The sequence below is a fragment of the Lepidochelys kempii genome, chromosome 6 (genome assembly GCF_965140265.1).
Source record: "Lepidochelys kempii isolate rLepKem1 chromosome 6, rLepKem1.hap2, whole genome shotgun sequence".
In the NCBI taxonomy this organism is placed as follows: Eukaryota; Metazoa; Chordata; order Testudines; family Cheloniidae; genus Lepidochelys; species Lepidochelys kempii.
Window position 1 is genome coordinate 16428972 of NC_133261.1, and position 24205 is coordinate 16453176.

The 24205-nt window shown below is 50.9% G+C and overlaps 1 protein-coding gene across 8 annotated transcripts in view; it reads right to left on the reverse strand.

Moving 5' to 3' along the window:
• Positions 1–15018: 15018 nt before the first annotated feature.
• The window catches only part of SYT7 (synaptotagmin 7), a 175729-nt gene continuing 166542 nt past the window's right edge, over positions 15019–24205 (reverse strand). For all 8 annotated transcript variants that reach the window (XM_073346935.1, XM_073346937.1, XM_073346934.1 and 5 more), the window contains one exon: positions 15019–20859. In XM_073346935.1, coding sequence (XP_073203036.1) covers positions 20755–20859 — 105 coding nt within the window. In that variant the 3' untranslated portion in view covers positions 15019–20754. The remainder of the gene's footprint in view (positions 20860–24205) is intronic.

Here is a 24205-nt window from a genome sequence, read left to right on the forward strand (position 1 = left end):
CACTTTTATAAGATTAGGATTTTGCCCCTGCTCTCTGGTGTTCTAGCACAGTGGTGCTCAACCATTGATATGTGTACCCCCTGAGTGAATGCAGAGGTCTTCCAGGGGTACATCAACTTCTCTAAATATTTGCCTAGTTTTACAGTAAGCTACATAAAAAGCACTAGTGAAGTCATGCAAACTAAAATTTCATACAATGACTGGTTTATACTGCTCTTACTGAAATGCAAGTACAATATTTATATTCCAATTGATTTATTTTATAATGGTAAAAATGAGAAAGTCAGCAACTTTTCAGTAACAGTGAGCTGTGACACTTTTGTATGTTTGTTTGATGTTGTAAGCAAGTAGTGTGAGGTGAAACTTGGGGGTATGCAAGACAAATCCCATTCCTGAAAGGGGTGCAGTAGTCTGGAAAGGGTGAGAGTCACTGTTCTAGAGCGTGTTGTATCCTGGCTGGATCCCACCTTTCACTCCAAAGGTGAGCTCTGTTCAGAGGTGCTATCTGAATGGTTTATAGCAGGGGAATTTTTTGGTAATGGTATAGTCAAGGTCCAGACTCCAGAGAAACATTTTTCACACATCAATAACAATAAAGATAATAAGTAAATAAAAAGATTTCATGGTCCATTCAAAAGCCTCTGGCAGTCTGGATTTGGCTCACGGTCTGCCTATTGACTACCCCGGTTCATAGTGTCTGAAGTGCTTTGGGATTGAAGACACTATAGTAATACAAGATAGTGGCATTCACACCTCTATGTACGAATGGGACAACCTGCATGCATAGAGAGTGGCATGTATGCACACCACTGCTTTCCATTGTATAAAATCAGAAATGTTCTTCTGTATGTCAGAGCACTCTACTGCTGATAGCTAAGGAAGATTCCCCTTTAGCTCAAGGAGCAGGAGTCTATGCTTTTTTTTTTTTTTTTTTTTAAAAGCAGGAGATCTGAGTTCTATCCCCACTATCACTTTGAAGGTCTGATTGGCCCCAGTGTGCAACATAATGACAAGCACAAAGTTTGTAGGTGGCCACATTTTTGTTGCAGTCCCACAGAAAGGCATTTGGATGCTGAAATAACAGTCTCCCCTCCTTCTTGCTCTGCTTTTTTGTTGGGGCCATTACTTCTGCTGCTCCCCAGCTCTTCTGCCTGGCTGCCCCATGCTACTCATAGAATCATAGAATCATAGAATATCAGGGTTGGAAGGGACCCCAGAAGGTCATCTAGTCCAACCCCCTGCTCAAAGCAGGACCAATTCCCAGTTAAATCATCCCAGCCAGGGCTTTGTCAAGCCTGACCTTAAAAACCTCTAAGGAAGGAGATTCTACCACCTCCCTAGGTAACGCATTCCAGTGTTTCACCACCCTCTTAGTGAAGAAGTTTTTCCTAATATCCAATCTAAACCTCCCCCACTGCAACTTGAGACCATTACTCCTCGTTCTGTCATCTGCTACCATTGAGAACAGTCTAGAGCCATCCTCTTTGGAACCCCCTTTCAGGTAGTTGAAAGCAGCTATCAAATCCCCCCTCATTCTTCTCTTCTGCAGGCTAAACAATCCCAGCTCCCTCAGCCTCTCCTCATAACTCATGTGTTCCAGTCCCCTAATCATTTTTGTTGCCCTTCGCTGGACTCTCTCCAATTTATCCACATCCTTCTTGAAGTGTGGGGCCCAAAACTGGACACAGTACTCCAGATGAGGCCTCACCAATGTCGAATAGAGGGGAACGATCACGTCCCTCGATCTGCTCGCTATGCCCCTACTTATACATCCCAAAATGCCATTGGCCTTCTTGGCAACAAGGGCACACTGCTGACTCATATCCAGCTTCTCGTCCACTGTCACCCCTAGGTCCTTTTCTGCAGAACTGCTGCCTAGCCATTCGGTCCCTAGTCTGTAGCTGTGCATTGGGTTCTTCCGTCCTAAGTGCAGGACCCTGCACTTATCCTTATTGAACCTCATCAGATTCCTTTTGGCCCAATCCTCCAATTTGTCTAGGTCCTTCTGTATCCTATCCCTCCCCTCCAGCGTATCTACCACTCCTCCCAGTTTAGTATCATCCGCAAATTTGCTGAGAGTGCAATCCACACCATCCTCCAGATCATTTATGAAGATATTGAATAAAACCGGCCCCAGGACCGACCCCTGGGGCACTCCACTTGATACCGGCTGCCAACTAGACATGGAGCCATTGATCACTACCCGTTGAGCCCGACAATTTAGCCAGCTTTCTACCCACCTTATAGTGCATTCATCCAGCCCATACTTCCTTAACTTGCTGACAAGAATACTATGGGAGACCGTGTCAAAAGCTTTGCTACAGTCAAGAAACAATACATCCACTGCTTTCCCTTCATCCACAGAACCAGTAATCTCATCATAAAAGGCGATTAGATTAGTCAGGCATGACCTTCCCTTGGTGAATCCATGCTGGCTGTTCCTGATCACTTTCCTCTCATGCAAGTGCTTCAGGATTGATTCTTTGAGGACCTGCTCCATGATTTTTCCAGGGACTGAGGTGAGGCTGACTGGCCTGTAGTTCCCAGGATCTTCCTTCTTCCCTTTTTTAAAGATTGGCACTACATTAGCCTTTTTCCAGTCATCCGGGACTTCCCCGGTTCGCCACGAGTTTTCAAAGATAATGGCCAGTGGCTCTGCAATCACAGCCGCCAATTCCTTCAGCACTCTCGGATGCAACTCGTCCGGCCCCATGGACTTGTGCACGTCCAGCTTTTCTAAATAGTCCCTAACCGCCTCTATCTCCACAGAGGGCTGGCCATCTCTTCCGCATTTTGTGATGCCCAGCGCAGCAGTCTGGGAGCTGACCTTGTTAGTGAAAACAGAGGCAAAAAAAGCATTGAGTACATTAGCTTTTTCCACATCCTCTGTCACTAGGTTGCCTCCCTCATTCAGTAAGGGGCCCACACATTCCTTGGCTTTCTTCTTGTTGCCAACATACCTGAAGAAATACTCCCGTGAGTCTGACTTCCCCAGGCTCTCTCCGTCTGACTGTCTGCGTTGTGCTTCCCTTGTGGCATTAGACTGCCTATTTTTCACTCCCATGGAGGGCATTAGCTGGAGGGAGTCAAGAGAGGGTCCACAAAAGGAATGGGATCCAATCTGGGAGGCCGGTTCCAGGCACAACAATTGCATCTGCACGGGTCGGGATTGGGCCTGCATTCCAGGAGAGCATGTGCAGATCTGGTCTTGAGCTAATCTGACACTGCAGGAATCCAAGTGAGACTTCACAGCCCTAGCACTGTATGCAAATTGCTATGGCATGTGTGCATCTTTGGGTCACAGTATAGAGCATAGGATCTGTATGTATATAAGTGGCATATTCTCCAATATCCAGCGTGCACTGCTTTGTGTCTTGTTTTAATCACAGTTGTTAGGAGCATGCTTCTGTTTCCATCTGCTCCTGCTGACTGCAAACATAAGGCAGCCTAGCAGAGAGGAAGTCTCTCTTTAGAAGGGCATGAATCTGAAATGTTCAGGGTAAACAAAATGAGCAGGTTCACTGCAAAAGGGAAGAGCACATTTTGTTACCTGTCCCTTCAGAGAACCTTTCTCATATGTACAGTGTCTGCTGGAAGAGAAATACGAATCAGTCGCATTGACTGTGGCAAGTGGTTTCATGTGACCATTCTGCTCTTTACACTGAAACAATCCAAGCATACACAAGACCTGATCCTCAGAAGGTATTAATTGGCCTAGTTCCGTTAAAATCAATGAAGCTGCACCGATTTACCCCAGCTGAGGTTCTGGCTCGCAACGTATACGTGAGAAGTCTCGATGTCTCCGGGCAATCATCCACCTACGCCCAATAGTCATAGGAGGCAGTATACAAATCCCTGACTTTCTTGGGTTTCAATCTTGGGCCATATTTGGTACTCTGGCTTCCTGGTAGAGGTGTTTGTGCTGTTCTAGTAGGTGACATTGGTTTGGCTGGCACAGGGCGTGTTGTCTTAGCGATTCACAAATTGTGTGTGCCATAGGAGGTGCAAGGTTTGCGAACACCGGCCCAGGGCTTTTTATCAGCTTCTGGTTTGCTCATGTAGACTAGGGATCTTCTCAGCAGGTTCAGAGAGCTGCTATTTCAGCCATTTCTGTGTGCTGAGAAAAGGGGTTGGTACATGGACTGGTGATTTGAAGTGTGATTCCACTCTGAAAAGTGAGTCTGCAAAACCGGCAGGGGGTTGCTCAGCAGATCTACTCCCGGAGTGTTTTCAGAGGCCCAGCACATTTGGGGGCACCTGAAAATAATGAATAATATCTGGTTGCTTTATTGAGAAAAATACATTTTGACTGTTTCTCACACCTCTTAGCCCTGAGTGAGCTGCACTGACACCATCGGCAGAATTGTGTGCTCAGGGTCTGTCTGCACTGCAGTCAGGGGTGTGATTGCAGCATGTATAGACATATCCAAGATAGCTGTGATGGAGCTCGAGTAAGGATAGCCGTGAATCTGCGACAGAATGGAGGGCAGCTGCTTGAGTGTGTGCCCAGGGTCCTGGGCACGTGGGCCGTGCCCAGGCAGCTGCCCTTGCTGCTCCAGCTTTACTGTTCTTGTAACTCGGGCTAGATCAAAGCTCACTCAGGTCTGTCACCACATGCTACAGTCGCATCTCCTGATTGCCATGCAGCCATGCCTCCGTTCCAGTCATTTACACATGTGCAACCCCATTGAAGGTGAAGGGGTTTCACCAGTGTCACTGAGGACACAATCAGAAGATAGGGGGCTGCAGAGCTGCCAACAAAGGTCAAAATTGGCCTGCAGAAACTCTCTAGCTGGTGATGATGTCGAAGAAGGAAAGAATTAAATTTAGTTTTCAGAGCCTAAGGTGAGTTTTAGTGGCTGGCTTCTTTTTACTTGTATACTAAGCACATTTGACCTGGAATCATTGAGAGGTGACAGATGTAGAACATCACGGTGCCATTTCTATAGTGTCACTTTTCAGAGTAGAATCACACTTTAAAGTCAATAAGTGAATTCTGATAGAGGCTGAAGAACCTTTGCCATCAGCCTTGGCTTTTGACCGGTATACGTTCTGTCCTTTGGACTGGTTCCTTAGCAAGACTGTTGCTTTGTGGATAACACAGATTAACTGTGCTATGTTTACCAACTCATGCACTGGCAAAGATTGCAGATTCCTCTGAGGAATAACAAAGGCCGTTGTCTAAGACAGTCTTTCTAGGGATTCCATGTCTAGTGGGTATGGCCCTCCGTTTGTGGTACTTTCAGTGGTATTCAGGATTTCCAGTTCAGAGAAGTTAGTATAATATTGCACAACATTCATATCGTGTCTGTTGTTCCACACAAGGAATCAAACAACTGTCAATGGTCTGCCATGATCTTGCTGGCATTCCATGAGGTATCATTGGCTCACTTGTAGCAAGCTGGTCAACTTGCTGACAATGTACCAAACCAAAGGAGTAGGTCACCGTTTCTTTGCTCGTCTTTCTGCATGCCCATCAGCCAGAGGTTATGGGCCTACTGCAGGAGTGGGTGGGTGAGGATCTGTGGCCTGCAATGTGCAGGCGGTCAGCTTAGATGATTGCAAAGGTACCCTCTGGCCTTAAAGCATGAGACAAAGCTAGAACTGCCTGAGCTCTGAAGGGCTGAGGTATGGCCAACTCCTGCAGTCCACTCCTGCAGTGTGTGGTCTGCTCCTTAGTGTTCCATGGCCAATTCTTTTCAGACTGCCTTCGGTGAAGGGGCTGCCTGGGGACTTGCCAGCTCTGGCGGTGTTTGTCCTGGCTTTTGGTGACGCTTCAGCAGCGTTGTGATACTTTAGCCCTGTATCTTTTACTGGTTCCTTGAGTAGTCTTTCTTTCTTTCTAACTGGGTGTTCAAGGCCATGACCATTGGTGGTGTTGGTGGTATCTGCTCCTTCCAGGGTGCCTAGGCAAAGACTGACTGGCTGCCTGGGCCACTGGTGCCCTCAGGGCCTTGGGCCTATCTCCTCCACAGCGCATCCTTCTGTTGGTGCAGCAATGAGACATTTCTCTGAACTCATTGCAGCTCTTTGGCACTGAGATTAGTCCTGCAGTACACTGTCCTGTTAATGTGCTTGGGCTTTGTGCCTCTGAGCTCCCTCTCCTCTGGAGTTTACCCCTTGACATCAGTAGGCATATAGAATCGTAGGACTGGAAGGGACCTCAAGAGGTCATCTAGTCCAGCCCCCTGCACTCATGGCAGGACTCAGTATTACCTAGACCATCCACGACAGGTGTTTGTCTAAACTGCTCTTAAAAATCTCCATCGATGGAGATTCCACCACCTCCCTAGGCAATTTATTCCAGTGCTTAACCACTCTGACAGTTAGGAAGTTTTTCCTAATATCCAACCTAAACCTCCCTTGCTGCAATTAAAGCCCATTGCTTCTTGTCCTATCCTCAGAGCTTAAGGAGAATAATTTTTCTTCCTCCTCTTTGTAATAACCTTTTATGTACTTGAAGTATATATTATGTATATGACTGGCCGTTGTACATGATGCTGATGCCACAGCTTCTTGTGCGTTCTCTTGTGGCTGTGGGCTCTTAATGATGTGGGAATGCCTGTGTGTAAGGCTTTTTAAGAGAGAAGTCTCACTCTCTTGACTGCTGAAGTCAAAGACCCAAGGTCCAAAGGTCTCAATGACTGGGAACTTCATTATCTGTAGTGGGTAGGTTGACATCTTTTGTGCCTGGTCAAGTCTTCCATATTCCACAGTATGCTGGTTCAGTGCCTTTCCAGCCATTGGACCAGGAGGTCTCGTCTGCCAAAGAAGACTTAGCATGCTGGCGATAGGCATTTCTCTGCATAGCTGCCTTGTAGGGGAATATGGGGTGTAGAAGGAGAGGTAGTACTTCTGAAAGTCAAGACAGTTGCACGCTTGAGAGGTTCTTTTTCATTGGTCTTCATTTTACACCCAACTCTCACCTGTGGCTCCAAGTAGCAGCTAGTATGCGACAACGGCCATACCCCAGGACACTGCTTTGATTGGGGGGCTAATCCAGGGAGAGGCTGGCTTTGACACCAGTACAGTAGGTTCTGCTGTTCCCAAGAGAGCTGTAGCTAAATGGCTCTTTGGATTTGCTGCTACGACCTGCCAAGGGTCCTTCCATTCACAGAAGAGCAGTTTCGGCAACCGTTGTCAAATCTGTCTCTGTTCAGATTTGCAATGCAGCCACCTGGTTTACGCTGCATTCATTTACCAAGCATCACTGTTTAGACTTGGCTTTTCAGCAACAATCCAGGCTTGATTTATCGGTGCTTAAACTGCCTTCAAGGTTGGGCTCACCATGATGCTGCTGCCCCCTGGAGTTTTATTTAATTGGGATATCTCTTGAAATTGTCCAGTAGTTGCATTTTTAGGAGATACCTTATTCTTCCATGTTAAAAATCTGTTACCTTTCAAGGCACATATATCCCTTGTTTTACTCTGTACCAGATACTGCAATAAGAACTAATAACAGTGTGGTTTAGTATTCAAGAAGAGAATCAAATGAGATAGTATCTTTGGAAATCAATGAAATCACTTGTCTGAATTTTTGTTCTCCTCCCAGTGGATTAGTGCTCTCCCCTCTTCCCCGCAGACCTGGGGCTCTGGAGTTTCTGCCTATTAGTTTTGCTAATTGCCTGGTGGGATTATTTTTGCCTCTTGCTTTGGAAGGAACTGACCAGGGAACAAGGAAAAGCAACCTAGTCATTGAGAGAGGGGGAAGTGCGTGTGTGACATGAGACATCCCTTTACGGGTACCTAACTGCTCAGTACTTCACAGCTAGGAGAATTTCTTCCTGGTCTTATGCTGGTTTTATACACCTAAAATCAGTAATCCACTGACTTTGATGGGCCAGATGCCCAGCTGGTGCAAATCAGCATAACGTCATTGATTTCAGTAAAGCTATGCCAGTTTACACCAGCTGAGGATTTGCCCCTACATCTTCAGAGAGCAAGAACCGCTAGGAAATTATTTTATTTTTTCTTGCTTTTAAAGATTACACCATTCAAAAATGAGATTGCTTCTCTCTGTTTCCATTATTTGGCAATGAAGCAGGGACATTCCTTTTTCAATATCTAGCAGTCTACCCCCTACTGCTAATTCCAAAGTTGTATTTTGTTCTTCCCCTTTAGTTGCCTCTGTCACTTTCCGATCACTTCCTGGCACTTCAGAATTTCCCATGTGGTCCTGCATGTTCATTCTTTCGCTGTTGTTATCAGTAATGGATTTTTGTTATTTTTTAACAGCTTGTCAACAGGCCTCTCTCTCCGTGGACGATACACAGCGTGGCTGTTGCATCTGCCATTGGAGAATCCTGCAGTGAATGGTTATTTCAGGATTGATGGAAATAATTCATGGCTGGATTTAACTCTAACGTGGGGATCAATACCTATATTGATGAAAGCGCTTGTAGCCAAATACCAGTGCCTATAGCTCCTTTGCTGTTTGTGCATAATGTTCCCCTGTTGGTGTGAATGAACTGGTTGCATAACAGAGGGGTGGCCCTTCTGGAAGAGCAGAATAAGTTCATTCTTAAATGCATCTGCTTGTAGCATCAGCTGTTCTTTTGGATCAAAATAGATAAATGCTGGACCTGCTTCTTTTCTGATACCTTTGAGCATGAGTTTCTTCTATTTTCACAGACCTGGACAGGTTGGGCTAAATGGGCCAAGTATTGACTCTAGCTTGGAACAATAGTCCTGTGGTCATTCCTTGTTCTTGATCGTAGTGACGGTAGTTTGATCCCACCTGCAGCAATGCTACATCTGGGATGCAGATCACACTTTTCCTTGGCCTAAGATGTGCCCCTTTGTCAGGTGATTTCTAGAGTTTCCCCCAAATATTTGGATGATGTCAAGTGACTGCAGCTCTGTTGAGTCTTTCATGTGTCTCATCAGTCTGGTACTGGAATTTTTCTTATGCTGAACTGATGCCAAAAGGTGGACAAAGGAATTTGTCCTGGTTAAAATCAGTCAAAAATAGACTCGCGATGACTCTTCAGACAGTTGAATTGCTTAATACTCTGGCCTCACATCCTGCACTCCGGAGGAGCCAGTTAGTGTACGTGTAATGTGCCAGATGCTCAGCACAGCCATGCTGATTTGCACCAGCTGAGGATCTGGCCCATTGTCTTCAAAGTCTGGCGTAATGTGGACATTATGTTGCTCACCTATGCTGCTGAGGGTCCAGACAGACTGAGTTTGCTTGTTTGGGGCTTTTTCTCTAACTGGTAAATAGCAGTTTGTAAATGACTGTTTGTAGCTCCTGTCATGCTAGTGACAATCCCTGCTTTTACTGCGTGGTCTAATTCCTGCTGGAGGCAATTTCAGTTTGCAAGTGGTATTTTTCTTGGTGTGCTGATGGCAGGGGTGGCTACTGGATCAAGATGAGAGGAATGTTTACCTGAAAAAATATTCAGTTCTTGAAAATGTCGGCATGCTCTGTGAGAACAGCAGGTTTTGTAATCTCAGCTGGAGCTACAAAGAACCCCAATATAATACATTCAAGGGACTGGAAAGCAGCCAGATCCCATCAGCTGAGAATTCCTCCGGCAGGGCAGAACAGAACCCCTGCACCACCACTCGGCCCCAGTGTAAGGGGCATGTCGGGGTGGGGAGGGGCAGTGGCCAGGGTGTGCTGCGCTGTGGCTGTGCTCAGTGGGTATAGGTTACAGCAGCCTGTCCCAGGCGAAGAGTGGCGCAGAGGCAATCTGCAAATCAGGGAGCAGTAACCAGCTCCCCTGGGCCTCCCCATGCTGAGCAGATGTCAATTGTGCTCTGCTCCAAACATGCTTCCAGGCCCATAACTGGATGTGACTGAGTGTTTACAGCAGGCTTACAGGTGGCATTTTTCAATCCGCTTTCTAGTTCTTCTGTGCCATTGTGCTTAACAGACCTGCAAAGGAGTTACAGGAAATTGGGCTGATGCCCTTTTCTGCTTCTTCATGGTGGACAAATAAAATACCAGGAATGCCAACTCTGGTCTTCTTGGAGATCTTGGAGGATGTGTTCTTATGCCAGGAGCCTCATTCTTATGCCGTAATTAAAGGGGAGAAGGTGCTCAGGCTTTACCAAAGTCATCCTCTCCACTGTGATAATTAGACATTGGAGTTAATAAAAATCAAACCAATCTGAAAGAATGTGAAACAGTCTAACTTGAAGTCCCTCCTTCGCCTCTCCCTTGGGGCCTGAGACAAAGCCTATTTGAGGTCTGTGGAACAACACCAATGGTCTTTGGTTCAGGCACTTGCTCAGCTTTCACTCCCTGGGCTCCTCTGACGGCCACCATGTTACTAGATTTCTAATCACTGGGGAGTCTTCCAGGCTTAGTCTTGAATTTCCAGTGTAAAAAAAAAAAAGCCGAAAAAGCCCTTTATCCATCACAAAGGATCAATAAAAGCCACAAGCCCCCCAGTGATTCATCCTGGGCCCATCACCTATAAGCTGTTCACCTCCACAGCCTGACACATGTTTGTTGGCACGTGGAGGCTGGGGTTTGAAATGTGCAGGGCAGGGGTGTTGAGTGTCTGTCTCACAGTCTGAGTATCTGTGCCTAGCGGGAGATTAGTAGGTGTTTGGCTTGAACATGACTTATTTGTTTCTGAGGCATTGTTAGTGCCTATCAATCAAAAGCTCCCTGCTGTCAGAAACACTGTTCTTGTCACCTGCAGTCTAATGATGGGCCTGGATCTGTGTGGCTCAGGGCTGAGACTTGTGCAAAGCAACGGCTTTTATTACACTTGGTGTAATTTCTGCATTAGCAGGTTTCCTTCCTGCACATTTTCTGTGCCCATGGTGGGAGGAAGGGAGGGTGAAGACTCTGTGGCTTGCTTCAGTCCCTTCAGCAATGGGGACTTGCCAGTGTTTTTGCATGGCTCTTCCTTGCCTGAATATGCTTCAATCACCTTCCATTCCGGCAGCCATTGCTTTTACCTGGGATTTTGTGACTTCTGCAGGTCTGGAGAAAGCCCCGGCTTTCTTCAGTAGCACCATTTCATCGCTGTCTGTGCAGCAGCTGTCCATAACCGCTTTCATTCACTTCCATGCTGGTCAGGTGCCTCTGTGACTAACTCCTTGCTCTCCAGATTTCCAGCCCATTGTAGGTGCGGGAAGCCAGTCAGATGCTGACGCAAGGGCCTGTTTGAAGCGCCCTAGGAAAGGGCACAGTTAGCAGTGTGCTGCCATTTCCATCTGCTCCTCGCGGACAGAAGGTTGTCAAGTGTGAACACAATTGATAATTGCTGGGTGGACCAGAGGAGCCCTTTCTGTCACACAGTCAGGGGCAGGAGGCGGGCAGCGCCGTTCATTGTGGGCCTGTAGCACCAGGTGTTTATCCTTGTAGCAGGCAAACCCTTTGCTGAACAGGTCAGGGCGTGGCTTTGCAGAGCGTCATGGGTAGATGCCCTAAATTATTAAAGTGAAAACCTGGGGCAGTTGCCAAAGAGGGGGCAGGGGCACACTTGCCTTTATCCATCCCAGTCAGCCCCATGTCCTCTTTCAGTCTAAACAAAGGACTGAGTATAGTGAAGGACCCGGTGGGGGGGAACCTGTGTTTCTCCTTTGGCATCTCCTGCCTGTGCTCTCCCAGCCCTTTCACTACCCTGTATTCCACCCTGCTCAGAGTCCTGCTATGGGTTTACTCGTCTCCTTCTTGTCTGGGCCTTTCTGCTGCTGGGATTTCTTGGAGCCTCTCGCTCCACACTCGGCTCCTTGCTTTCTTTTCTTTGCCAAGCCAGTGCTGCTGGCTATAGCACCAAGAGCACACTGAGCCCTTGGCAGACCCGTACGATCCATCCCCTCCCCCAGTCGCTCAGTCCCCACACCCCAATCCCCTCTCCTGTGCTTCAAAAGCCTCCTGCTCCTCTACGCAGGGTCCTCCAATACTTTCCCTCTGGCTCCATGGCCCCAAATATTTCTCGCCATGGCTCCAAAGGGGTTTGGAGGTCTGACAAAGTCACCTTCTGCCAGGGTTGAGGGGCCTAGAAGCCCACTGGCAAGCGGATATGTTGCAGGCAGGGAGCGGAGGCCATGCTCCCAGAGGCAGGGTGACTGGCACAGCACTGCTGTTCAGGAGGCCAGGCAGAACAGTAGGAGGAAAGGGGAGCCAGCCAGGCCAGCACTAGGGGCTGGATCTCTCCGGGTTCCAGTGAAAATGGGAGCGATCCATGTTACAAACATGGGTCAGAAGGCCAGGGTCACCCACTCCAGCTAGACGTTCCCCAGCTTTTGGAGAGCATCAACGTCTGGCTAAGCTTTGTAGCCCTGTAACAGGCCAGTTTCCTTAGCCCATGCCTGCAGGAAGTGCATTTTGCACAGCATTCTGGGTCTCCTTACAGCCCAGCCCACCCTACCCCTCTGCCACATCCAGGCCATGTCTTAGGAGGCTGTTTGGGAAGCTGAAACCACAGAGAAGATGAAAATGCCTCAAGAGGTTGAGGGCAGGGAGAGGATCTGCTGATCCCTGGATTTCCCTGTGGTGGGAACACCCCTTCCATCCCATTCTCCCATCTTGCGTCCCCTGGTGGGGCTGTGCGTGAATCACACCCCGCCACTCCCCTCCCGCATCCCCGGCACCCTACTGCAAGTGACCAGAGAGAATGCTGAAACCCGAGTTATTTGCTGTCCTTTATTATTCAGAAGAGAGGCCGCCTCCACAAAACGAGGGGCCAGGTCTCCAAAAATATGGTTCTTCAAAGAAAACGATCCTACCTCGTAAACATTCGAGATGATGAAATCACGCTGGCTTAGTAGTAAGTAGTTGGGTTATTTGTCGCCCGTTATAATTTTTTTGGTGTGTTTTCTCTGTTTCTATTATAAAATTACGGCAACGCCATGAGTTTAACATCTCTTCAGCCCAAACACAATAGAAATGAGGCAGCAGCGGTGTCTAGCCCAGCTGCTGCCGTTGCTGCTAGCAAAGAAGTCTACAGTTTAGTCATTATGTTTTTTCGTTTTCTTGTATTTTACACACCAGTTCGATGGTTATCAGCACATGAAGAAGAGCTACCCAAACAAGATACAGCAAAGAGCTCTAGAGTTAAAAAGGAACACGCAACTCCTGGAAATCCAGCCATACAAAAGAAACCTCTCCTGGGGAAAGGAAGGGGAACGGGTTAGCCCCGGCTGCTAAGCCAGTGGGAACACGGGCAGAGAGGCTGCTTGGTCAATAATGAAAATAGTACTTTGCATGTCTCTAGCACCTTTCATTGAAGGATCTCAAAGTGCTTTACTCAGAGGCCGGATTTGTCTCCTGTTCCTCGTGTTAAGTAAGCACCTTGCTCCACAAAAAATGCCACTGAAGTCAATGGGGTTTCTTGTGGCACTGGGGGACGACGCTATGTGACTTTGGGGATCCGAAACTGGTTCTTGTAGATTAAGCCTCACAACCTACCCCCCAGCGAGGGAGGGAAGTATTATTAGCCCCTTTTTACAAGTGTGGAAACTGAGGCACGGCGAGGTTCAGTGATTTGCCCAAAGTCACACAGTGAGTCAGTGGCAAAGTCAGTGATAGAACCCAGGAATCCTGGCTTCATGTCCTCTCTGCACTAACCATTAGACATGCTGCCTCCTCATTAGTTGAATGGCAACTATTGCCCCTCCACGCCACCACCCTGCTTATTATCAGCCAGTCAGTGCCACCATTGCTGTTAGCCAGCAGCATGAAACCCGTTCAGCTCCTCTTCCTTTCCTCTGCCAGGTTTGGAAGTGTCTTTGATTACAAAAAAAAGGAGAGAGAATATGAAAAAAAATACAAATATTCTTAACATGATTATTTCTGTCAAGATTGTCCAGCACTTTAAAGAGGGACTTTCATCGCAGGCAAAACTTTAGTTTGATGCATAAATACGTTCCTTTTGTGGCTTTACATCTCCACATGACATTAGCTGCGTACATTGGTCACATGGCTGCCAATGCAGGAATGGGTACCAGGACTTCTGGGATGTTAGCTACCCCTGCCCCTTTGCTAGCCCGGATCTCCCAGCATGTTATGAATTCAGCCTGGGCTGGAAGTAGGAATATCCCTGTTGTACCAAAGAAGAATCAGAGTCCTACGGAGGTGCAGCAGTTTTCCTGAGGCCACACGGGGACCAGTGTGATGGTCAAAACTGAATCAGTTTCACTGAGAATTTTGGAAGTTGTGGAGCCAAACCCCAGCCTGGAGGGGGGTGGAAGACCACCAGGGAGCAGGAGTTCAGAGGGCAGCTCCATGTCACAGACACGGAGGACCCCAGGGCTGGCCTCACCTTAACACCTCCATAGGTGACGAGTTTACTCTTTCCCGGTGGGGTTGCACATGTCCCCCTTCTGTTTCTTCCACTGTCCAGCAAGAGCCACCATGCCAAAGCTGAGACATCACAGTTGTAACCATGGCCACAGCCTGGGCTGTCACTGTGGCAGACTTCTGACAGGAGTGGGTGGACTAGTAAAACGCCCCTTGCCCCTTGAGTCCTGAATAGTTTTGTGCCCAAATGAGCCAAATTCTGTTCACTCTGCTGCCTGAGGGTTGTCACACTTGTAATTTGGGAGTGTTTGGCCAGGGGCTAGCGACACAGGGTCCTAGTCACAATTTTAGCACAGGTTGGTGCAAAAGTTCATACCAGAAAGTTGGTTAATTTTTTTCCTCCTGTTGTGAATGGTTCCATCATCATGCAATCAGTGGAGCAGAAACAGCAGCAGTTTCAAACAGTTGTGAACCACCGGTATCACCCGAGCTATGGCTGAATAACAAATAGTGTATATTAGAAGGAATGGGGCTCTGGACGACGATCATTCATCCCATAGTTGGACTAGCTCTAGCTCGGACTTTGCCGGAGGCTCAGGAAGAGGCAGAGGAAGGGCTGCAGGTGAGAAACCGTTCCCATCAACACAGCTCAGCTCAAATACTGACATGGGAAGCTGCATGTTTTCAAGTTTGCTTTGGCGCGAAAGTCCCCCTTTGCGAAAAGTATCCCTTTGGAATGTTTCCTTGCATCTGATTGGCTGAGAGCTGCACGGGTGGGGCACAAAAATAAAAAGACGCTGTCGCCCCTCCCACATCAATACGAGTTTGGTTTTTATTTCTGTAGTAAACCGGTAACTATTTCACCTAATGAGTGCAGATCGCTAAGGGCCGTCTCACCGTCTCTCTTGCTCTCTCTGCATTTTTAAGTGGCCTTTTTTTCCCCAGGGTCCCTTCCCCCACAGACCAATAAATAAACCTATTAGCACTTCCTCTGGGCTTTGAAGAACTGGCTCAGCTGCGAAGTGATGCCACAAAATGGGGGAACAAGAAAGAACCAAAAGTCCACCCAACCCTTTCTAGGAGATCCCAACCCTTTCCCCATCACCTGTAGGCCTTCTTCCGTCCTCCCGTCATGGTTTATTGTTAATTTTATAAAAATGTGCCCATCACAAATGTCTCTAGGCACCTGCACGTTATGTAGAAAAAACACCATAACACAATAACTATGTCAACCAAAGAAAAGACTCTTATGCCCTAAAAAATAGGTGAACTACTGTACAGAGCCTATCAGTCACCCCAATCAGGGAAGGTCTGAGAGAGTAGGTGGTCCTTACATCACGCCCACCAGGTTACAAACCTTGGGCTCTGTTGGCTGGATGGAAGCAGAAGTGAATGCGTGCGTTGAGAGCCTTCCCTGAGGCTGCCTCAATAGATTTTAAAATCATGAATAACCTAAGACTGAGAGTGACATCAATTATCAAGGTGGCACCCAAGGAGGTGGTTGCACCGGTAGTGAGGACCTAAACAACCCTGTGATTTATAGATTAGTAGTGACACCGTGAATCACACCTGGAAGCTCATGGGAATCTACTATAGCCTCTGGAAGAATAGGTGTAACGTTTTCACTGGGCCGGACACAGCTCATTACCAGGTTTCGCACCAGTGCTACAACCCAGATGATCTCCAAGGGACTGCCAGTGTAGAGTGCACGGCAGAAATCCAGTCTGGAGGCCATCAATGCCTGAATAACAATCAAGGTCCAAGTGAGATGGTCACAATCGTCTGACTAGAGGCAGAAGAATAAAAGCTGCCAGTGATGCCTGAGATTGCGGGGGAGGCTGGAGTTCTGACAGCACCTCCAGTTTGGACCTGCGCTAATAAAGGGTGGGAACAACCTTTCAATAACCCCCAGCCATACACTTTAACTGGTACCCAACCTACCAGCATCATTGCGCCAGGAAATGGAGATGCCGCGCGACCTGCCACTGACATAACAAGGACATTGCTGTGGCCTGTAATGTCTCAGTCTCCTCTGCCCCTGGTGGCCTCACGCACAAACTGAACAGGACCTAATGGAATTGCAGCGTACCACACATGAACATGTCCTTCCGTCAATAAAGCAATTGCCCAGCATCACCTGCCCTGAGCAGACCTACGCCAGAGCCATCTCATCAGCCCTAGCTACGATCTTCGATAGAGTCAACCAACCCTCAAGGTCCTCAGCTCCAAAGGCTGCTGGCAGATCTATAAGGAACATGGTGATACCTGAACTTTGTCCATCACTAGGAGCTCATCAGGCAGCAAGACTAGTGCAGCCTCCATGCCACAAATGGAAAGGAATCAAGGCAACCTATGGACTCTACATGACACCCAAGGTGTCCTCCCACAGTCTCTTCAGTGATCTCATCTAAAAAAGGGTAGATTAGAGCAAGGCCAGTGAGACTGACAGCATCAAGCGAGGACAGCGTGTGCATGGACCTAGTGAGGACCGCCAATGAGAGGCAGCTGGCCTCGTCAGTAGGCGTTAATGATCTCACCCAACAATGGACACAGTGTTCCCTGCCTCCCACCCCAGCTCTGAGGGTTCCAGAACATCACAAGGGAAACTGAATAGATGTTGTCATCACCCAGGGCAACGTGCCATGTGACTCCACCACCCAGCCCGGCATGAGTGCAGCAAGGCAGCCTAGACATCACTAAATGCAGAGCTCCCATGGTCTAGGGGAGCACACCCTATACCTGGTTTCACCCTGGTATCCCCCCTCGCATTCCCCCCACCTACACGTCCTAGTACCCGACCCAATACCTAACCATCCACTTAGCACCAAGACACCCCAGCACTCACCCTATCATGCCATTCACCTACCCAGTCACCACCCCAGGCACCAGCCTACCCAGTGGTCTCAGTACCTAACTCAGCCATCCACCCAGCTGCCCCTGCAGCCACCCCAGGCACACGTGCACCAATCAGTCCCAGTACCCAGCCCTGACACCCTCTCCCTCAATCAGGTCTGGACCCCTTAACCCTTCCCCCCATCTATCAGTCTTGGCACCCACCCCAAGGACCTTCACCCTCCCATCTATCATCCACAGCACCCTTGCAACTACCCCACTCGCCCTACCGAGCAGCCATCCTCCCACCCAATGGCCTCAGCACCTATTCCACCATCCAGCCAGCTGCCTCAGCACTCAACACACCCACGGTGGGCAGAGCAAGGTGTGTGTGGGGGGAGGGCAGAGTCCCTTCAAGCAGCCAGCTTTGGGCACTGCAGCCCTGTGTGATGGGGGTGTGTGGGTGGGCTGGGAACAGTGAACTTGTGACAGGAGCCCGGCTTGGAGGGGGGACACACTTTTTTTGCGAGGGGGGGGCTGTGTGGCAAAGGTGAACCATTTTATGGCGCCCCAGTAAGAGTGGCTGGGGGGGGGAACCAGCGACATGGGGCTGGGGAACAATGGTGAGGAGCCCAGGCCTCAGCAGGGGAGCAGCCATGGTGCCCTGGAAAGAGGGTCCCAGAGGGCCATGCATAGCAAGGGGGCAGCTGTACTGGCCCAGGGATTGGGGAGAGCTGGCTGGCATGTACCAGCCGCCTGCCTTGAGTCTAGTTCAGGGCCTGAGCGCTGTGTGTCTGCCAGCGGGGGAATCAGGGACCAGCCCCATGCGCAGATGGGGGGCCGGGAGGGCAACTCTGGAAGCGCCTAGTCTCTGCGGGGCTCCCTGGCCAGCAACCTGGGCAGTGACTCCAAGGGCGATCAGCTGGAGCCAGAGCCCCGGCGCTGCTCTGCCTATGGCCCTACAGTGCCACCCGGTGGAGGCTCTGCAGCTGTGCGGGCGCTCTCGCCGGGCCCATGGCTTGGGCTCCAAAGCAGACGGGCAGTTTCCAGCTAGCTCTCTAGCAGGGTGTAGCGAGGCCGATGCTTAATTCACCACAACCCCCCCCCCCCGGCTCAGCCCTGGCGGGAATGGGGAGTAACAGGCCCTTCAAAGGGGCAGAGGAAGGGCCGGGGCAGCTCGGTGCCCTGGGGCTGCATGACGTGCTGGGCAGCAGGCAGGGTCATGCGGGGAGTGCGGGCCATGGGCTGCTCCTGGCTAGGCCGGTGCCAGCCGCTCCCAGCAGGGGGCGGTGTAGGCAGTGGCGTAGCAGCAGGCCTGGCGCGCTCACAGCTAGGCCAGTCTGGCCCCCTGCTTGTGGGGAATGGTGGGCGATGGGCATGTGGGGGTGGGATGTGTCCACAGCGTTCCCATGCCCCAGCGCTCTGGCGTTCTTCACCACCTAGCAGGGGCGTCTGGGTGACATTAGTTCTTTTGTGCCCGTTCGTAGGCGAGGTGCAGCCCCTTTGCCCCAGTGTCGTACTGCCAGGAAATGAGCAGCAATGCCCAGAATGGTGGGGGGTGGGGAACAGAGCACCCAAGGTGCCCAGTCAGCTGCTCCGGCGGACGTGGCCCAGTGGGGCGCTTGGTATGGGCTCAAATGGGCCACCGGGAAATGGCCGCCACTACCGCAGCCCATGCAGGAGACCCCATCATGGGGTGGCATCACATTTGGATTGAGGAGGAGGGGCCATATCCAATCCCACAGCTAGGGGGAGACAGATAGCAAGTGGGAAACCTTCACAGACAGCACCTCTGAGGCCTAGGGCAGATTGGGTGCTGGAGGGGTGGGCAGCGTATGGTGAGGGTGTGGGGCGTCTGGGGTCAGGTTGGGGGATGGGTGCTGGAGAGCTGGGCTGTGTATGGTGAGGGTGTCTGGGGTTGGGATGGGTGCCGGAGAGGTGGGCTGTGTATGGTGAGGGTGTGGGGCGTCTGGGGTCAGGTTGGGGGATGGGTGCCAGAGGGGTGGGCAGCGTATGGTGAGGGTGTGGGGCGTCTGGGGTCAGGTTGGGGGATGGGTGCTGGAGAGCTGGGCTGTGTATGGTGAGGGTGTGGAGCGTCTGGAGTCGGGTTGGGGGATGGGTGCTGGAGGGGTGGGCAGCGTATGGTGAGGGTGTGGGGTGTCTGGGGTCGGGTTGGGGGATGGGTGCTGGAGGAGTGGGCTGTGTATGGTGAGGGTGTTTAGGGTTGGGATGGGTGCTGGAGGGGTGGGCTGTGCATGGTGAGGGTATTTAGGGTTGGGATGGGTGCTGGAGGGGTGGGCAGCGTATGGTGAGGGTGTGGGGTGTCTGGGGTCGGGTTGGGGGATGGGTGCTGGAGGAGTGGGCTGTGTATGGTGAGGGTGTTTAGGGTTGGGATGGGTGCTGGAGGGGTGGGCTGTGCATGGTGAGGGTGTTTAGGGTTGGGATGGGTGCTGGAGGGGTGGGCTGTGCACGGTGAGGGTGTGGGGTGTCTGGGGTTGGGTTGGGGGATGGGTGCTGGAGGAGTGGGCTGTTTGTGGTGAGGGTGTCTGGGGTCTTGTTGGGGGATGAGTGCTGGAGGGGTGGGCTGTTTCGGGGTCCATATGCCTGGGAGCGTGGCAGTGTTTGGGAGCTGGGACATTCTCTCAGTTTGAGCAGGATGAGGCCCTCAGCAGCCAGAGGGAGGTGTCTACAGTCAAGCTCTCATTAGACCTAAAGCCGAGCCCAGTTTGGCTACCGATCCATCTGTTATGGCTTCCAATCCCGTATGCAACAGAGTGGTCACGAGGGGAGACCCTGTCTGGTGGCCGGCTCCTTCCGCCTCCCTCCCTATCAAGCATCAACTGGCAGCAGAGACTGGCCCCACTCCCCCTGTGGCATCAGTTCCTTCAAACGCCACGCACCAGCCAATGAAAACCCCACCTCCCGCACTGGAACCGCCACCGTCCTGTGGGATCAGGGGTTGCTTCCCAGGCAGGGCAGAGAGCGAGAGAGACGTGAGCAGCCCGCACGCAAACGTGACACTTACAACACGCTTATACACACACACAAACGCACAGGAGGCTGTTGGAGTGACGCGGCTTCCCCCAGCCCTGGCCAGGATGGGATTCTAGCCGCTATTACTTATATTATTCTTATTACTCTTACAAGTTTTATTGAATTAAAAATAAATGACCTCAAGGAGACGAAAGGCGCGTCCCCCTTGCCAGCCCCCCTCCTAGGCCCACGCGCCCCCTAGGAGAAGTTGGCTTCCTCGGGGGACCGCTCCCAACGGGCCTTGGGCTGGAAGAACTCGTAGGAAGTCTCGTGTGGCGGAGGCGTCTCCTCCTCTCACCACCTCACAGAGCCAGTCGCGCCAACACCACTTCCCCTCCCCCCAGGGCCAAAACAAACCAGCGCCGAGGCTTCTTCCCACCTAGAGGGCTGGCGTCTCTCTCTCGGCGTAACGAGTCAGAAGGAAAGGCTAAAGCAGGAAGTCGGGCACTAAAGATGCTCCCATTGGTGCCGGGCGCTCCGTGGACACAGCGGGCGGCCAACGCTGCTTCCCAGAGTTTGGAAACGTCACCAACTTCACACCCTCAGCTCCTTGTCAGCCCCGAGCTCATCCCCTAGGGGGATCCCCAGGTGCCTCCGTTGTGCATAAAGTAGCGAGAGTATGGCCAAGAAACGTCGACTCCGAGCGGTGAAAGCCAGAAAGAATTCTCAGCCGCTGCCGCTCAGGCCTTCAGCTGGTGCCACTGTGCCACGGCCTGCCGGGGATGGGAGATCATATCCTTCCAGTGCTTCACCTCGCCGGGGCCACTCTTCCAGGACAGGTAAATCTACAGGGAGAGAAACCCGAGAGTCACTGACTCCCCCTCCTTGTGTGCCTGGGCCACAGCTCAGCTCTGCACCACCCCCTTCCAACACTGCAGCTAGGGTCACCTTCCTTCCTGCTGCACTGACTCCATTGGCCTCCCTTTAGCTCACTGGATTCCTGCTCAGAGACTTTAAAAGCCAGAAGGGAGCATCATGATCATCAAGTCTGACCTGCTGCACGTTGCAGGCCATAGGACTTCACCCACCCAATCCTGCAATAGACCCTGAACCTCTGGCTGAGTTACTGATGTCCTCAAATCTTGATTTAAAGACTTCAAGGTCCACCATTTACACAAGTAAAGTCCTGCTCTGGCTCCTCATCCAAACCCTTGCAGCCTTGCCCATGACCGTATCTCTCCTCTCGTTGTCCTGCTCCCAGCATGTTCCTTCCTATTCTATTGCTGCCCTCCCTCTTTGTACACTAAGTTCTGTGGCCCCCATGCCTCGACCTGCCTCCCAGCTCTTGTCCCCCAAGCCAGCCCCCTGCCCTTGTTGGAGTTAGCCTGATGGACCGGCAAGAGAGGCGTGGCCAGGGTAGCAAGGTGGTGGGCTGGTGGGTCTGGGGGAGAAGAGGACCAGCTAGCTGTGCAGGCCCACTGGTGAACAGGAGGGGTTGCAGCTGCCGGGGAGGTGCCCTTGAGATGTTCTGGCTATCTGGAGATGACCCATGCTCTGAAGCAGACAGATATTCAGCGGGACGTGAGCATGGGCGCCAGATTTGTATATTTTTTGGTGGTGCCCAGAACCCCTTCCCCCAAGCCTCACCCCGCCACTTTCTGGCTTCCGCCCCCTCCCCCGAGTGACACCGGTAGCCGGCAGGGTAGGGCAGGCTGCTCACTGCTGCCGGCACCAGGCCCCCTGCTAACGACACAGGCTGCCCTAGATCCCATGTCCCCCTGAAGTGCCGGGTCCCCCAAAGCGCAGTAAGCCCAAACATTGGTGGAGCCGGGTCCACGTTCCTAAATATTGGTGGAGCACGGGCACCATGGGCCCATATAATTTGCCACCTACGGACGTGAGGCTGTGTCACTAACACGACACCTCTACTTTGCTAACCACTGGCAACACCGTTCAGAGAAAAGTACCAACCACCTGCCAGTTCCAGGCAATTAGGCACAGTGCAGAGAAGCTCTGCAATTAGGCACCAGGTTCCTCTTTGGGGCATGCATCTCTGGCCACTAAATCTCAACCCTTCTCCTCCTTGGGCCTCTCATCCACAGCCCTGTTCCATGGACCTCTGGTGATAACATCAGCTGCATCCCTCCTCTGCCAAGCAAATTTGATGGAGGCGTCAGAATTAGCTACAAGGCAATGCAAGTGAGTGAAAACCCCTCCGCACAGGCTGGGTTATTTTTATCTGCCGATTTTCTATACAGCCACATTGAAAATGTGCGTGTCAACCCTCCTGCATGCTGACAGCTGAGACATGTGTTCCAGATGCACTAATGGAGACTTGTGATTGTCACTCAAAGTAACAGGATTTCATAGCTTGACTTAAGGTATGCTATATACTGGTAATTATTCAATCAGAAGTTATTATCATGTTGCCAGCAGCAGAGCTGTGGTTGAGGTTGTAGAGGGCAATCTATTTTCAGTCTCGGGCTGCAGTTGCCTGGAACATACTTGACAATTTTCCTTTGCAAGTTTCTTTCAAGTTCTTTGCTCTATTGCTTGGAACTTTCTCAACGAATTTCCTTTAGTAATGAAATGTCTCTCTCTCTCTTGCCCTGCCTGCTGTACCACACTTGATCTACCTACCTACCTTTTGACACAGACATGCCCAGGCAGGTATATTACATCTGTGTCCAACTGTCCTCCAGATATTTCAACCAAGGGGTCTTGTGGACTCTAAAAGCTAAGAATGAGCTAATTATCATGGTTATTGCAGGAAGTTTGTACATAGGGTGGCCACTCATTCATTTCTTGAATACTGGATATTTTGAGAATGGCATGGGCCTGATCCCGCTGGTGTGACCCCACACCTGCCGGCGAGGGTGAGGGTGCATGCGAGGTCCCACCAGCAGGGGCGGAGTGGCGCACTCTTCAAAATGGTGTCCTCTGTCTGATAACGGACAAAACCACATCCGGTTTTGTCTCAGTACTGGATGCGGGACAAACCGCCCGCAAAGAGAACTGCCTGGTTGAAAACTGGGCACCTGGCCTCCTAGCTGTAAGGGGAATAATTGTAGCATTATATCACTTGTAGAATATTGGGTTCCAAAGCTATTGGAGATGAAACTTGTCGCCTGAGGCAGGATGGGTCTCCAGAGCGGACTCAATCAACCCTGAGAACAACGGACATCCACCGACCCAGCCCAGCTCTGGGTTTGCAGCCTGCAGCAGATGCAGGCTTGAGCACTGAGACAGACAAAAGAACGCCAAGGAAAAACTGTGAGTAGGGGACCATCAGGACTGAGCTGATGTTAATGAAATGCCCCGATTCTGAACTGAGACAAATGTCTGTGGCTGTACAAGGGAAGGAAAAAGGGCCAGCAGAAGTTCAGGCTCAAGGCATGTACAACGTACACTGACAGACCTATCCTAAAGGCTGGAAGGTAATACGGTTAGAGACCGGAGAGAAAAAGGAGACATTTTGTTGGTTTCTGTCTGTTTCGGGAGAGGGCCACAGAACAAAGGCCAGTGCACAGTGGCCATGAAACACATTGCAGACGGACTCCACGGCAGTCAGAGCAGCTGCGTGCCCAATGTGGATCAGCTGCTGCAGGAACGAGGTTTACGCTCATGGAACAAGTTGCAGGGAGAGCGGCTAGATCCCTCGGGAATGAATGAAAATGTGGGGAATGCAGATCTGGGTGCGACTCCCAACAACAGGGGCCAGCCTGGCACAGCCCTCAACAAAGCAGCTTTCGGCTGGAGATGGTGTCACGTAGTCACAGGCTGGGTGCTCTGGAACTGCTCTGAATGAAGTCAGACAAGACTCTAGAGCAGCGTGTCTCCCCTGAGGGCACACTCTCACCAGGGCACACCTCCTTGGCTCCAGCCCCTCCTGGGTCTGACCTCGGAGCGTTCAGTGCCCCTGTTCACACCGTGAGCTTCCCGCAGTGAGTCCACCTGGATGGGACACCTGGGGAAGCCCTATACGCTCCAAAAGGGGCCGTGCATCCCCACTCTGCAGTCAGCAGTAGAAAACAGAAGGGCTTATTTGTCGTCGGGAACACAGCATAGAACAGAGTTTGTTAGCACAGAAATTAGGAACTTTCAGCAAAGTCCATCCTGGAGGGCAGGGGGTAATCCCGAGCCCAGAGCTTTCCCCTCTTCAATCCCCCAACCACAGACTAACCAGCTTCC